Source organism: Biomphalaria glabrata, chromosome 3 (assembly GCF_947242115.1).
Source record: "Biomphalaria glabrata chromosome 3, xgBioGlab47.1, whole genome shotgun sequence".
Classification (NCBI taxonomy): domain Eukaryota; kingdom Metazoa; phylum Mollusca; class Gastropoda; family Planorbidae; genus Biomphalaria; species Biomphalaria glabrata.
The window spans coordinates 643,886-659,443 of record NC_074713.1 but is presented as its reverse complement, the minus strand read 5'-3'; the positions used below and the strand labels follow the sequence as shown (position 1 = coordinate 659,443).

Below are 15,558 nucleotides of genomic sequence, written 5' to 3'. Positions count from 1 at the left end.
ATGAAAATAAAAACTATTTAAAATAAAATGGAATCTGGTCTAGCAATTCATAAAAGCTATTTTTTTAAAATCTCAATCCAGATCTTGTCCTATAAAATACAGACGTAGGTAATTCACACAAAAAGTATTTACTCAGAGAATGTAATAATTCATAATTCAGTGACAATGAAAAGCAACATCTATTTAGCACACACAAAAAAATGATTGCAATATATCTTTAAAAAAAGAACTATTTTATTGTGGTCTAAATTATTTTGTCTAACATTAATACATCTGTACATAATGGGTGTTTCTCATTTTTAGTTGGCAGCACTTAATAATGCCAAAATTATTTTTGATAAACAAATCTGGATTTGTTTTTGGCCAGGAAGAGACAACAAGGAATGTCGCGAAAAATAATTTTTGACGCTCACATTCATGATTACCGTGATAGCTACATATAAAGAGGCTCGGGGTTCTCAACATCGGACTCAGAGTTGTGCTTACTGAGCAACTAAAAGCATTACTGAAAACATTTTCCCTGGATACCCCCCCCCCCCCCCAAGTGATCCTGAAAACAGATTGGACTATAGTGCTCTGAGCATGCTATAAGCATGAAAAATGCTCTTTATGAAAATAAAAACTATTTAAAATAATATATATGGAATCTGGTCTAGCAATTCATAAAAGTTATTTTAAAAAAAATCTCAATCCAGATCTTGTCCTATAAAATACAGACGTAGGTAATTCACAAAAAAAAAAATTTACTCAGAGATTGTAATAATTCATAATTCAGTGACAATGAAAAGTAACATCTATTTAGCACACACACAAAAATTGATTGCAATAAATCTTTAAAGAAAAAAAAAGAACTATTTTATTGTGGTCTAAATTATTGTGTCTAACATTAATACATCTGTACATAATGGGTGTTTCTCATTTTTAGTTGGCAGCACTTAATGATGCCAAAATTATTTTTGATAAACAAATCTGGATTTATTTTTGGCCAGGAAGAGACAACAAGGAATGTCGCGAAAAATAATTTTTGACGCTCACATTCATGATTACCTGAAGTTGAATAGCATGTGAACTGTGTGTGTTTGAGGATTTTATAGTAAGTGTAAGTAGGTACTTCAACATCGCTATTTTTGTACGCCGGAAGTGTGTTTAAATTCTGGTCCTCATGGTTTCGGTCGCGTCCCCGGTTACCGTCGGAAAAGTGCGTAAAACGTCATTATTTTTGAACCGATCTTCTAGATTAGAGTATCATTTTGTCGGGGAGAAAATGGCGATTCTTTTGATACCAAATTTGACGGGATTGGTTTACTAGATCGTTTTTTTTTAAGTTTCCAAAATTAGGGTGTGTTCCAGATATGATTACTTTTTTATTTTTGTTTTGTAATTATTTATATTGGTTAGTAATTTGTAGTATCCATATCTACATAAGAATCACGTGTGATTATAAAGCTATTTTGGATGGCACTCTTGGTATATGAATGCCAAAATGACCACCAAATCGAAAGTAGCCATTTTGCTATCAATTCTACCGGAAGTAGTAATAAAATACTTATAAAATATAATAAAAACGAAGTTTCCTTGTTTATTAATATAGATAATGAAGCAAAAAAACTTGTATTAATGTAGATCTAGATTTAGTTAGTAATAGATCTAGAGAAGCAACAGATAATGTAGAAAAATCAAATTATTGTTTTAATCATACACTAGAGTGTAGATCTAGGTCTAATACTTAGATTTAGGCTTAGACTTAGATCTATTTTCTAGAATAGGAACAGAGATGCTTAGAATGAAATCTAGAATAAGAATTAGATAAGATAGATAGATCTTTAATTGATTTGATATATACTAGTCTAGTCTATACTTAATTGTCTTAATAAACTAATACTAGTTTCTAGATCTAGAATGTTGAGGACTAAATTTAGATCTATTTTTTTATGTGAAATTTAATGGGAGAAAATCTGAGAAATAGCCTAAAAACTAAAACAGCTTTTCAATATATATTATAAATTAGATAATTTAGATGTTTTATTATAAGTTTGTTTAGATTATGTCTGTATATATAATATATATATAGACTCAGTATATTTTAAACTTTATAAAAGAGACATTCTGATATCTAATCTTGGCAATTAGACTAATTGTATTGATTTCTATTGCCTCTTGCCTCGCTCCCCCCCTCCCCCCCCCATATCCAAATATTTTGTAATTTTACATCTGCATTTTTTTTTAAATAAAAAAAAAAGGTCAATATTTTAAAAATGTTTTTTAAAGATAACTTTTTCATACTCCAGCTGTTTAAAGTCTCCTTTTAATTTTATGATTAAATATTAAGAAATAAAAACAAGTTCTTGTCAATATTTGAAAAAAATCAAGCTGTTCCCATAGTACAATTTTTAAAATAAATGTCACAATTTTGAATTGCTTTTTTTCTTTAACATTATTATTTATTTTTGTAGCAAATAACATGTTTAAAGTTTCTTGAAAATTTGAAATGGTAATATAAATAAATAAAAAAGTTGTGCTTGAATAAGTCAAATTCCGACCAAATTTGTCGGTTCTATTTTTAGCTTCGTCTGGCTGTAAAAGTATAAAAAATAGATTTAGATGAAAGATTTGGGGGTTATAAAATGATATAAAGAACATGTAAAGTCTCCTGAAAATTTGAAATGGAAATATTGACAAATAAAAAAGTTGTGCATTAATTAAGTCAAATTTCGACCAAATTTGTCGTCTCTATTTTCAGCTTCGCCCGGCTGTAAAAGTGTAAAAAATAGATTTAGATGAAAGATTTGGGGGTTATAAAATGATATAAAGAACATGTAAAGTCTCCTGAAAATTTGAAATGGAAATATTGACAAATAAAAAAGTTGTGCATTAATTAAGTCAAATTTCGATTAAATTTGTCGTCTCTATTTTCAGCTTCGCCCGGCTGGAAAAGTATGAAAAATCGGTTTAGATGAAAGATTGGGGTAGTATTACGTTTTAAATAACATACATAAAGTCTTCTGAAAATTTGAACCAAAAATATTGAATAATAAGAAAGATATGCATGCTTTAATAACAAAAAGTCATTTTTGGGTACCAAAATTTTTTATTGAATACAAAGCCAAAGAAGGAAAAAAAAATAAATACAAAAAAAATCATAACTTTGCTTCTACTTATCATAGAAACATAAATTTGATATTTTTGTAAATGGGACACCAAGTAGCGATGTTACAATATCCGGTGACACGCCCCTTTTATTAAGTCAAAAAACTGTTTCGACTTTTTTCTGACATTTTTTTTACATGCCTTAAAGGTGCACTTTGTTAACCTATTAATTGAATACTTCTCTGTAAAAGAGTTATAGTTTTTGATTGACCAATAAAAATGGCTTCCGGGAATGAAATTACGCTTTCCCACGTGGAGTAGAAGGTTTCGTTTTATTAGACTTAAATAAAGGTTCGATTTCCCTTGTGTATAGTTTAAAAAGCTCAACATTCCCACGCCTTTTGACTCTCCAGTATTGTAGAGCATTTTTCTGGCTAAATTTCAGTGCTTTACTTTTCACATAAGACTGTGCACTTTGGATGCTATTAATTTTTTAATATTTAGCTGTTGAATCTAATGCTGGAGGCCATTATTAACCATTGTAATTTTAGCCATCTTGTTTACATGCCAAGATAATAGTGATTGGTCAGATTGGTCATGTGACATCAAATAATTTTCTGATAGGTTGAATTATTATAGCAGTTTAAAAAAAACTTAGACTGAAATGATGTCAAAATGGCTGACAATGATTTATTTCTGCAGTTACACATTTTGAAATAGATGTAGATTTAGATCTAATGAGTATATAATATGCAGCTTAGTGTTCAGATATTTAAATAACAATAAACTTTCATTTGAAACATGTTTTTGGACTAGTTGATTAATATATAAGAAATGGCAAGCATATTTATTCAACACATTCAAATCTCCTCACATCGTGCCCATTGGTTGCTATGATAAGGACAAGCACACATAGAAAATTTATTTTCTTTCAACCAGGAATCATACATACATAATTCATATAAATTTAGAAGGCTCTTTCAAATCTACAACATATCAGATAACAAGATTCTTAAAAAAAAAATTCTGAAAAAAATTGTAACATCCCTACACCAAGCTCTATTTAATGATATCAATTACAAAACAATATTATCAAAACAAATTTTTTTGTTGAAGTGCCTAGTGTAAGAGCCACCTTATTCTTTCTAGATATATCATATAGATCTACTGTCAAACAGAGTAGAGAAGTAGAAGAATCTTACATAAATAATAATATTTACCTAAGTTTGCATTCGAAGGTCTACGTCATGAAATGATGAATGGTCTCGATTATTGTGCATCCAGTATTTGCTAAATTCACAATAATTTGGTTGCAAATTCTTAGAATAATATTTAACTATTTTAGATCTGGATCTGCATCCAGGTAAAGACGTAGATCTATACCTGATTAATTATAAATTTGTAGATCTAGAATCTAGTAGATCGTAGGTCTAGATATAGATTCTAGATCTTTTATTGTTTAGTTTTTGCATCTTTGCTAATTAAACAACAAATGTTAGAAAGCAAACAAGGGACACCACCCTTAATTACTGTAGACAGTGGCTTCTAAGATCTATGACTGTTCAGCAAATTAGCGACTAAGAAAATGGCGTTTACTTTTGCTGCGTTCTGTTACATTTTGGCACTTATTCTTACGGCTGTGTTAATCTTTTTCGTAATATTCCATGTAAGTTAAGAGAAATTTATTAGGAAAATTATTTAGATATAGACTCTAAGATTCATAGATGTTGTATTGTAGGCTTAAATTTGTCTTAAAAAGGTTTAGTTAGTAACTTAGTAAGCTTAGTCTAGCCGCTAGCCTTGCCCTTAGTATCACTCATTCACTGTTAACTGTTACTAGTGTTACTCACTGTTAGTGACTGTTACCTGTACTATAATAATTTTAGTAATATTATGATTATCATATTATCATAATATTATGATCATTTACTGATCTAGTTTATGCAAGGGAGACTACTGACTAGATCTAGTAGTAGTAGATCTAAAGATGAGGTGCCAGTACTCAGAGATGGATTTCCTAACTTTTAACTACTAATAAATTAAATTAATTAATAATAAAAGTTAAAATACAAGAAAAGTAATAATTTTTTCCCCACATTGAAAAAGTGCAGGTATAATTTTATAATTTTGTATTCCTCAGATCATTGCCTTTGATGAATTAAAGACAGATTACAAGAATCCCATTGACCAATGTAACAGTTTGAATCCTGTAGGTCTTTACTAGGTTATTTGTTTACGTTAGCAAAAATAAACATATCTAATTAGTTGCTTCTGTCTTAATTATATAATTTTTTTTTATCCAAAAGTAGTAAAATTGGTAATACATATGGAATTGGAAAGGCTGAGCAGAAGTTATGATCATGTATTATTTTTCTTTAATAAAATTATCAAACCTATGTGTACAGCTGATCAAATTGGAATATTTTTTCGTCTTATAGTGAATAAAGTTTATTTTGAAAAAAAAAAAAAATATAATGAAACAGGAAGTTATAATTTCTCATAGTAAACTTTTTATTTGTAAAAATATAAAGAATTTGAAATCAAACAAAACTCAATGACATAGAGATGCAATTCTGTGTTCACTAGAATACTGATTCTGGACTGACAATATCAAATATTTTCTTGAACATTGTCTTGACTAAGGTTGGGGATTATACATTAGTAGACAGTCACATACTGGATTTAGTGGTGGCTGCCTAGTCGTGCAGTATGAGCGCTGGACTGACGTTTGGTCATCTCGATGGTCCTGGGTTCATATCCTGCCCACTGCAATCCCCCATCTTTATGGGGGAGGTTTGGACTTGGAAGTAGATTATCTTCAACTCTAAAGAAACATCTGAAACATGTAAAACAAAAAAACATGTACCATTTAACTTACTTTGTTTACAAAAGTCACTAAGTTTTAGCATTTTAGTTCAATTTAAAATAAATAAAAAAATCTTCTACCCCTGCGACTTTGGTGAAGAAAATAAAACTTCTCTCAGACAGTATTCAGTGTACATGTAAGATATTTGGCAAGAGTTAACCTTTTGTTGTGTTTTGTTTTCAGCTTGTGATACCAGAGTACGCCATCCATATGCTCTTCACACTTCTCTTTCTGATAGCGGCACAGTTTGGTACAGTGCTCTTCAACTTACCGCTGATTGTTTACCACATACGAAGGTAAATAAATTTAGTAACGTTTTAGAATATATATGCCAGGGATTCATGAGTAGGTTACATACAACAAATCTCATCTATTCTTTATTATTTACTCATTGTTTACTAGCAGAAGTTTACATAATAAGGAATTTGAGAAATTTTAGTTTATTCAACAAAATAGAACATATGTGCATTGAAAGTCTTGAGAGTGCTTCAAGACCTGCATCATTTCCAAATTACACATTTTACTAATTACACACATCTGATTCAAACACGCAGAGAATAATTCAGGAAATTCTACCCTTGGTGGTTATTACAAAATTTTATTAAATATTATGTCCTTTTCTATCAGCCCTTTGTCAAAGCCTTCACAGGTTGTCTCCTTCATTCTAATATTGCTGGTCTAAGATTCCCAAACTAAATATTTTTCTTTAATGCAAACTGGATTGAAGACAATGTTCTTTACCTAATATTCATTTTATGTGTACCACTTTTCTATTTTAAGAAAACTCCATTATAATGAAAGACAACCTATTGGTTGAGCTCACAAGCAGGACCATTGTGGCTAGAAGTGGTCTTTTCAACTCTTAGAAAAATAGGTTGACGTTTCAACATGATGTAGCTCATGCAAGTTTATTATCAATAGTGTTTGCTGTTCAATTATGGCTGGCTGCCTGGTCATGCGGTTTGCGCGCTGGGCTGTCGTATGGATTTATCGATGGTCCGGGGTTCAAACCATGCCCGCTCCCATCCCCCGTCATCCTGCAGGAGGTTTGGACTAGGAAGTAAACTATCTTCAACTCTGAAGGAACATCCAGAACATGTAAAACATTTTACAAGCAAACAATTGAACTCAATCAGAATGTCTGCCTTGTTTATCATATTCTTTCATACACTTTTGTTTTGGTATTTTTCGTTACTTCTGAGAGTCTGGTTAGTTTGGCCTGAGCATTTTAACTCTTTCTCTTTTGTAATTATTTTCCCACATTCCAATTCATTTTTCTCCTTTCTATTTCACTATCCTGTTCTGATTAAACTTCAATTCTTTTTGTTTGTCATCAGAAAATGTTATAAGCATGAAAGTAGCGCTATATAAAAGCAATGATTTATTTATTTAGTATAGAATTAATTTGGATTGGATGCTCTTTTTACACAATGCCAATCAAAGTTCATAAAACCAAAAATTAATTTAATTTAATGGGGGTCAAATCAACGTTGGTATTGTCAATTAGGAGAGAAAAGAGTTAAAGATGATTGATATTGGTGGAAAAAACATTCTGATAAAATTAGGTGAATTCATCAATATCTATTAATCAGTATACAAAATAAATGCCTAAGGCAGTTCTGGTTAATGCTTTGGTGCGACTTTGTCAGGTACATGAATCGCCCTGTGATGAGTGGCCTTGGCCTGTACGACCCTACATCCATTATGAACGCTGATGAATTGGGAAGGGCGCAGAAAGAAGGCTGGGTGAAACTTGGATTTTATTTAATTTCATTCTTTTACTATTTATATAGGTAAGTGTATTCAAATACCCAAACATTGTTGAATTGAGGCCACTGTGGGAGGGACATTTGTAGCTCTCGGCTCACTTATGGGTACTGTAAGAACAGCCAGTCATCTTCTAGAGTCCTAGGGAAAATGCAAAGGAAAAATTAAGCCATGGGTCACAAATATCCTCCTTGATTTATGTGATGCAAGAAGAGAACTAAATAATGAAGAAGTTAACCCATTGCTTGCAGTAATGTTCAACCAAAAAAATATGCATACAAATGAAGTTGCCAAAAGAAAAATGGAATCAGTGACCAGTGCACTATAAATGGTAGTAGCTTGTAAGTTGGCAATAGCAAAAAGGCATATGAAACATTAAAAGATTTAACTAACACCAGACAAGCTAGAAACACAGTGTTTAAAAACAGTGATGGAATGGAAGAAGCAGGTGTGCTTAGAAGGTGGACAGAATATTGCAAAGATCTGTATAACTTCAAGATATCAACCAAACAATATGATCACTTAAAGGTGGCAAGTTGCCTGGAATCGTTAACATACCATCATAACTTTTGCAACACAGCATCTCACACGTAACTAAATGTTTTAGGACAATCAGCCAGAAAATATGGGAGTCAAAAAAATGGACCCCTTATTCTACTTCCCAAGAAAGGACACTTGAGACTAAAGAGTCATAAGTCTCATCAATCATCCTAGCAAGATACTACTAAGAAAAATTCTCAACAGATTTAAAAGCTGAGGAGGTCCCTTCTGAAGAACAGGCAGGCTTCAGAGCTGGTAGAGGTACATTTAACATCAGACTTTTAAATGAAAAATACCTTCAGCACAACAAAAGTTGTGCACAACTTCATAGACTTCAAAAAAAGTTTTTGAACGGGTTTGGCAAGATGGCATGCAGAAAGTGATGAGAGAGTTAATCATAGATAAAAACATCACTGTACACTTCTGAAAAACTGAATTAAGACTAAGACTGTTTTATTGATCCTTACGGAAATTAGTTGTTATTACAAGGACTCTTTTCTCATATAAAGACAACACAACAGAAAAATACACATAAATACAACAGACAACATAAAGAGTTCATTCAGCAACTACACACAGGTATCTTGGTGCATTTCATGTTCCCTGATCAATGAGTGCGGTGATAGAGTCTGACCGAGTGAGGTACGAATGAGTTTTTGTACCGCTCCGTTCTTGTTTTGATTGACAGCAGTTGCCCACTTCGCGACGACCTGACGTAGTTCTGATGGAGCGGGTAGCCGTTGTCTTCCAAGATTTTTTCGATTTTTCTTAGGCACTTTTGTTCAAAAAGTTCCTTTAAATGAATTAGATAAGTATTAGGACATCCATAGGAGTGTGTCAAGGATGCATTCTCTCTCCAGCTCTTTATAACATATTTCTGAAGCATGTTATGATAGGAACTCTAGAAGGATTTACTCCCTAACACAGGCGGACTATTTCCAATCTCAGGTTTGCAGGTGATATTTATATAGACATTATTGAACAAAAAGTAGACCAGGTACAATATCTTACTTCAAAACTGGGTGCTGCAGCTAGAGCAGTTTGCGTGGATATCAGATATCAGTGCAGAGAAAAAGCAAAATACTAGTTTGTGGTTAAGAGAGTATTAGACGTTGGATACGGTTCAATGGCTGAAAATTAGAAAAAGTTGACTCATTTAAGTACCTAGGGTCAGACATAACAAGAGATGGATGATTCAATAAAAGAGATAAAAACCCATTTAAGCTTGGCATCCTCTACCTTAAGCAAACTGTGGGACATCTAGAAGAGTAACATCAGCGTCCCAGTAAAATTAAAATATTCTTTGCTAGTGGTCTCTATACTCTTATATGGTTGTGAAAGTTAGACACTTAACACTGAGGCTGAAAGAATTCAAACCTTTGAGAGTAAATGCTACAGAAAAATGCAGGAAAAGAAAATAAGTTTATACTTTTACAAGTCAACACTCTGGCTGTCAAAAAGAAGGAACACCTCAATATTCTGAAAAGACAAAAGCTAAGCTGGTTTGGTCAAATTGTAAGACATTGCTCACTGTGATCCTTCAAGGTACAGGGCGGGAGCACAAAGAAAGCTAGCTGGATAATGCAAAGGAATGGACCGGCCACTCTCCTGATATCCTGCTAAGAACAACTTCTGACCAGGAAAAGTGGAGGGATTTGATCATGTGAACTGTCCCAGCACACCGTTAGACAAAACTCAAGGGACAGATGATGACAATGAAGTGAACCCTATTTTAAACTTTCTTAACAGTAGATTGGATTAAATAGTTTTGTGTCAATTTTCCTAGCATTATATTGTTTTTAAAATTAGGAACTAATGATTAGAGTTAACTCAAACAAATATCTTAAAAAGTGGAGCAAATTAGAAAAAAAGTGGAGAGCTCAATTAATTTATCTTAGTTAAATCTGATATGAACTTATAGATATTGTTTAATTAATATTTTATTTCATATTTCAGCATGATCTACGTTCTTGTTTCCTCATGAAACACTTGACCGCCAATCGTGGATGTGCATGAAGAGTGTGATGATGGATAGATGTTTTGTAGCGTCAATATTCGTTTGGATAACTCTTTCATTGTGTTGTCAGGAGCTGTCAACTGGAACATGTATATGCGCCAGATATTAATCTGTACAGAAATATCCAGTTTTTAATTCTTAAAGTTTAAAAGTCCTAGATTGAAAGTTTTTATACACATTTCTCTGTTGTGCCATGGTGTCCGCTTGTCTTCTTTCTGTTACTAAGCTTCTTGCATTACACAATGATTCATGTAGCATTAGCCTCTGTAAATGTTTGGTCCACAATTGTAAATGTTTGGTATAAAAATCACATTTTTGTTGTTGAGATTTGAAGTGTGTCAAACTGAACCTTTAAACCAATGTCTAGTATTAACTTGCACTTGTTTAATCATTTTGATGTGCTGTAATTGGGAAGAAACACTGTGTGACATTTATTTGTGATTTCATTTATCCAATACATAGTCATCTTTGTGATTTCATTAACCCAATACCCAGCCAAATCGTTTGATTTCATATTTTGCTTCACACATTTTCTTCATATGTTAAGGACACTTCATATTTGTTTTTTAGTTCTTTTTATATACTGATCAGTGACAGAATTTTTTTTTTTTTTCCTGAGGAATTTTTTTACCTCAGTCTTATGTTTAACTGAAATGCATACAAGAAACGGTGAGACATTTGGAATAATACAGCCAGTTCTTAAAGCATAGGTTTAAGATCTGTTTCCAAACTTCTTTGGTTTATTAATCTGTGTGTACGCCCTAATTAATCAATTAAATAATTAGCAACCTTTTTTTACATAGTTTTATGTATCATTTATTTCTATCTTAAGAGTCACACAACATAACCAACACCCTGTACTGCAGTGCTGAACAACTGAAGAAAACAGCACACTTTTTTCCTTGGCACAGTCTGCAAAAGAGCTCACAGCTCAGCAGCAATAAAGCTGGCTAGAAGAAGAAGAAGAGTCACACACATTTACCGAAAGGATTTTTTAAATGTTTGCTTCTGTTCTATGACCTTCCTTTTTTTTTCCATGTCTCTCTGTCAGTTGTTCACTTTTGTTTTCCATTTGCATTGACTTGTAGATTCATTCCTGCTGAAACCAATATTAATGTTTCAAATTGCTTCATTCGTTCTAAACAAATACTTTGCATCAGCATTCTCAGCCCCAGGAGACAAAGACATATTACTGAATTTGAACCAAGTAGACAACATAGAAGATATAGTAGTACAAGAAAATGGAATTCAAAAACTATTAGCCAACACCAAGCCAAATAAAGCTTCTGGACCTGATGGTATTCCAGCTAGATTACTCAAAGAACTAAGTAATGAGCTAGCCCCAGTGTTCAAAATACTCTTTCAGGCTTCACTTAACCAGGGCAGAGTACCAAAGGACTGGAAAGAAGCTAATGTCACCCCCCTATTTAAAAAAGGAGAAAAATCTGACCCAGGGAACTACAGACCAGTATCACTTACCAGCATCACATGTAAAATCCTAGAACACATAATATGTAGCAACATCATAAACCACTTAGACAAACATAATGTCCTCACACCATACCAACATGGCTTTAGGAAATATAGATCATGTGAAACACAACTAATAGGACTAATTGATGATTTTTCAAAAGGTTTAGATAATAGTGAACAAATAGATGCTATCTTACTAGATTTTTCTAAGGCTTTTGACAAAGTTCACCACCATAGTTTGCTTAAAAAATTAAAATATTTCGGCATTAATGGTCCACTGCATCAGTGGATTAAAGACTTTCTGATAGGGAGAGAACAAACTGTAATAATAAATGGCTCTAAATCAACACCGATAACAGTAAACTCAGGTGTACCTCAAGGTACAGTCTTGGGTCCACTACTATTTTTAATTTACATAAATGATTTACCAAATTGCATTAGTTCAGGAACAAAAGTCAGATTATTTGCAGACGATTGCATAATATATAGAACAATAAAAACAACACAAGACACAGATATTTTACAAAGAGAATTAGATGAATTACAGAAATGGGAATCAAATTGGAGCATGTCTTTCCACCCAGAAAAATGTCAGTTGTTAAGAGTAACAAAAAAACTAAAACAAATTAATTCCACTTATCTTATTCATGGCAAACCAGTATCACAGACTAAAAACGCAAAATACCTAGGTGTTATAATAAATGAAAAACTATCATGGAATCCACATATTGATGAAACTACAAAAAAATCAAACAAAGCATTAGGATTTATTAAAAGAAATTTCTATAAATCAAATAAGAACATAAAACTAAAATGTTACTTAACCTTGGTTAGGCCAATAATAGAATATGCATCCTCCGTTTGGGACCCCTCAACTCAAGAAAACATTAAGAAACTGGAACAGACACAAAATAGAGCAGTGAGATTCATAACAAACGAATATTCACATTTGACTAGAGTAACACCTTTAGTAAAATCACTAAATTTAGAAAGCCTTCAGGACAGAAGGCTCAAAAGTAAAGTAGCAATCATACATAAAACACTGAACCATAATCTTCAAATACAAAAACAAAATTTAATAAAATACTCTGGAAGACACAAAGATAAAGGCACATTCCTCGTCCCATATGCTAGGACAAATTTGTACAAATACTCCTTCTTCCCTAGTGCTATTAGAGCATGGAATGGGTTGCCTGAGCTAGCCAGGAAAACCAGTGACTTGGCAGAATTTAAGTCATTGGTTAATATGCATGACTAAATGCATGACGCGTAGGACGTAATCATCTTCTTTTTTGAAGTAACGTCTGTATTATATAAGATAAGATAAGATACTATCAAGTTTTTGGCACATCACAAGTTTGTACTGCTTTTTGTAGGTTACATGATTTGGTACAAATATAAGTCGGTGTTAATAGCAAAAAAAAAATTATTATTGGTCAACTTTTAACCATGACATGTTTACCTTGTAATGCTGTCATATGAAATTAAGTTTTTAAAAGCTGTTGGCCTCCTTCAGTTGTAGATCAATTCTGCATCCATCTTGTACAGCATTTTTTCATGTGCTCAATTTTTTGAGAGACATTCTCGTCCACATATAATGCAGGTTAAGGTGGCATTCGCTTTTGTAGTAAAGTAACCAGCCATTGCTCAAATGGCATGCTTTTCTTCCAGAGCTGAGGTCAAAGTTTTTTGCTCTCCAGTCCGAAGCTTTCTTGGTCACTTTGTCTCTCCGCCTCTTCTGTTCAATTACATCCACATATCGATGGTGGGGGATGACCATTCTTTCTTCAGCCCTTCGGGAGTTGTCCATAATAAAGGATTCGTTTGTCTTCTATCCAGCTGATATGACCTAGCCAGCGCAGGTGGCATTATCTGAGGATTGTAAATATGCTGGGATGATCCGTTCGACCGAGTATCCTAGTGTTACACATTCTTTCAAGGATGTCAGAGTGATTGTTGAGATAATAAAAATACTGAAATAAAAAGAGAGTTTATTTCTATGAAAAATATATGTACCGGTATCGAAAAATTACTTCAATAGGTAAATCTAATTATTTTTTTGTTAAGAACTGGCTGTATAAAAATACATTGTATCCATTGTATCTTTGAGACAGAAAGACCCTTGTATATATACATAGATGTATGTATAATGCAATTAACTATTGTGTGTCAGTGGCTCAGAAAATTTCTTTTTTTTTTTACTGTATCAGAGATGCTGAGTTTCTTATAAGCTACTTCAGTAGAACAAGTAGTGTACTTAACAGTGTTCATCACATCGCCATCATCCGTCCTTGTTCACTTTATGTCTAGAAGTCAGAGTAACTGTTATGAATAAAAATATGTCTCTCATATCATTGAATAGTCTTGCTAGGTGGCACTGTGTGAGGTTAAATTTTAAAAAGGACTAAAAGCCATCTATTGAAATCAAGCCATGAAGTGTTTGCAAGTATTTGGTCTGGAAGAGGAGGAAATAATTTTAAGCAGCATTTTTTTTTTATTATTCTAAATTATTAGCTCCAGCAGAGATGGCGATTATGTATAGAACAATCTTTGGTTCCAGCTGAAAAAGGTTTTCTCTGTGAAACTAAGCAATCTTTGGTTCCAGCTGAAAAAAGGTATACTGTGTGGAACTTAGCAATCTTTATTCAACTTGTGTGTCAGTGTTTGTTATATTATTTGAACAAATCCTATTGTATAGTTTTGTGATTTTTTTATCTTTTACTGATGATGTCATTGCCATTGTTTTCTATTCAATAAACAGATTGTAGAATTTAATTTAATTTACTACTGTTTATCCACTACATAAATTCTTTATTAATGAACTCAACCATTTTTAGTTGAATATTGGTATAATTTGTTATTTAGTGTTTCAGTGTTTCTCCCAAGTTTCTCACCTATAATAAATAATAACAACAATAAAATGTTTTACTTATTTCGGATGTTCCTTCAGAGTTGAAGATAATTACTTCCTAGTCCAAACCTCCCGCTGGACTACGGGGGATGGGAGCGGGCAGGGTTTGAACCTGGGACCATCGATAAGTCCGAACGACAGTCCAGCGTGCAAACCGCACGACCAGGCAGCCATCGAAAGCCATTGAAAGTTTGCACAAGAATAAATTTTAAAAAATAAATTGATGAATAAAAACAACGATTATCTTATATATAGATATATATAAGAGCGAGGAGTGAACATAGCCATGCTGTGGATGAAGAACTACGAAGAGAAAAAAATGTTAATGTCTCCTTATAATTTCAAATAATCCTTTGCACTAGAACTAAGAAATTTCTAGAGTGTAAATATTTGACTAAGTTTTGGTATTCAGTTGTAATGAACAGTGACATTTTTTTTTAAAGAACTTGTGAGAACTGTTTAATCTTGGCACTACATGCACTTGTAGTCCTGTTGTACCAGCCTGTTGAAATACCAAGTATTCAGTCCAATGTTTTAAGTTAGCTATTAAAATTGTATTTCTAATATCTGTTCTTCTTTGACTGTGTCCATCTTTAGTGGACTTCTAAGAGTCCAAATTGCTTGAAAATATTTGTGTGTTGTCTTATTCTCTTGAGCTGTTCAATTAAAAAAATAACTATTAATTTTTTTAAATTAAAGTATCCTATTGTTTAAAAAAAATGAAATAATGTTTCTGTTTTTGTTTTTTTTAATGATTATGTTGTTTTAAAGCTCTATGGAATGACTAGTACTGCTCCAGGCAAAATGTGGATTAAATATTTTATCAATAACATAAGTTTCTGGGAATATTTTTTTTACAAAACTTATATCAACTCACTTGGTCTGGTAAAATATTTG

The 15,558-nt window shown here is 32.5% G+C and overlaps 2 protein-coding genes across 5 annotated transcripts in view; one reads left to right on the top strand and one right to left on the bottom strand.

Moving 5' to 3' along the window:
* LOC106067813 (actin-histidine N-methyltransferase-like) overlaps positions 1-4,494 on the bottom strand; it is a 35,802-nt gene extending 31,308 nt beyond the window's left edge. Inside the window, exon 1 of one of the 3 annotated variants that reach the window (XM_056022868.1) lies at positions 4,471-4,494. The gene's annotated coding sequence lies outside the window, so the exon portion shown is untranslated. The other 2 variants (XM_056022866.1, XM_056022867.1) reach the window with 2 other exon arrangements.
* A 98-nt stretch (positions 4,495-4,592) lies between these two features.
* LOC106067814 (protein cornichon homolog 1-like) lies at positions 4,593-15,097 on the top strand. 2 transcript variants are annotated; one of them, XM_056022871.1, is made up of 7 exons: positions 4,593-4,753; positions 5,228-5,296; positions 6,137-6,249; positions 7,603-7,746; positions 10,217-11,412; positions 13,079-14,319; positions 14,366-15,097. In XM_056022871.1, exons 1-5 carry the CDS (start codon positions 4,673-4,675, stop codon positions 10,242-10,244), a joined length of 435 nt encoding a protein of 144 aa, XP_055878846.1. In that variant the 5' UTR covers positions 4,593-4,672; the 3' UTR covers positions 10,245-11,412; positions 13,079-14,319; positions 14,366-15,097. The 2 variants fall into 2 exon arrangements, with proteins under 2 accessions (XP_055878846.1, XP_055878845.1); XM_056022870.1 differs by having other exon boundaries at positions 13,079-15,097.
* The last annotated feature ends 461 nt before the right edge of the window (positions 15,098-15,558 follow it).

Bases quoted from the DNA above. Each gene is read 5' to 3' on its own strand.
- LOC106067814 (XM_056022871.1), top strand. From the start codon at position 4,673: ATGGCGTTTACTTTTGCTGCGTTCTGTTACATTTTGGCACTTATTCTT. The intron at 4,754-5,227 runs GTAAGTTAAGAG...TGTATTCCTCAG, and splicing joins TCTTTTTCGTAATATTCCAT to ATCATTGCCTTTGATGAATT. The intron at 6,250-7,602 runs GTAAATAAATTT...CGACTTTGTCAG, and splicing joins ATTGTTTACCACATACGAAG to GTACATGAATCGCCCTGTGA.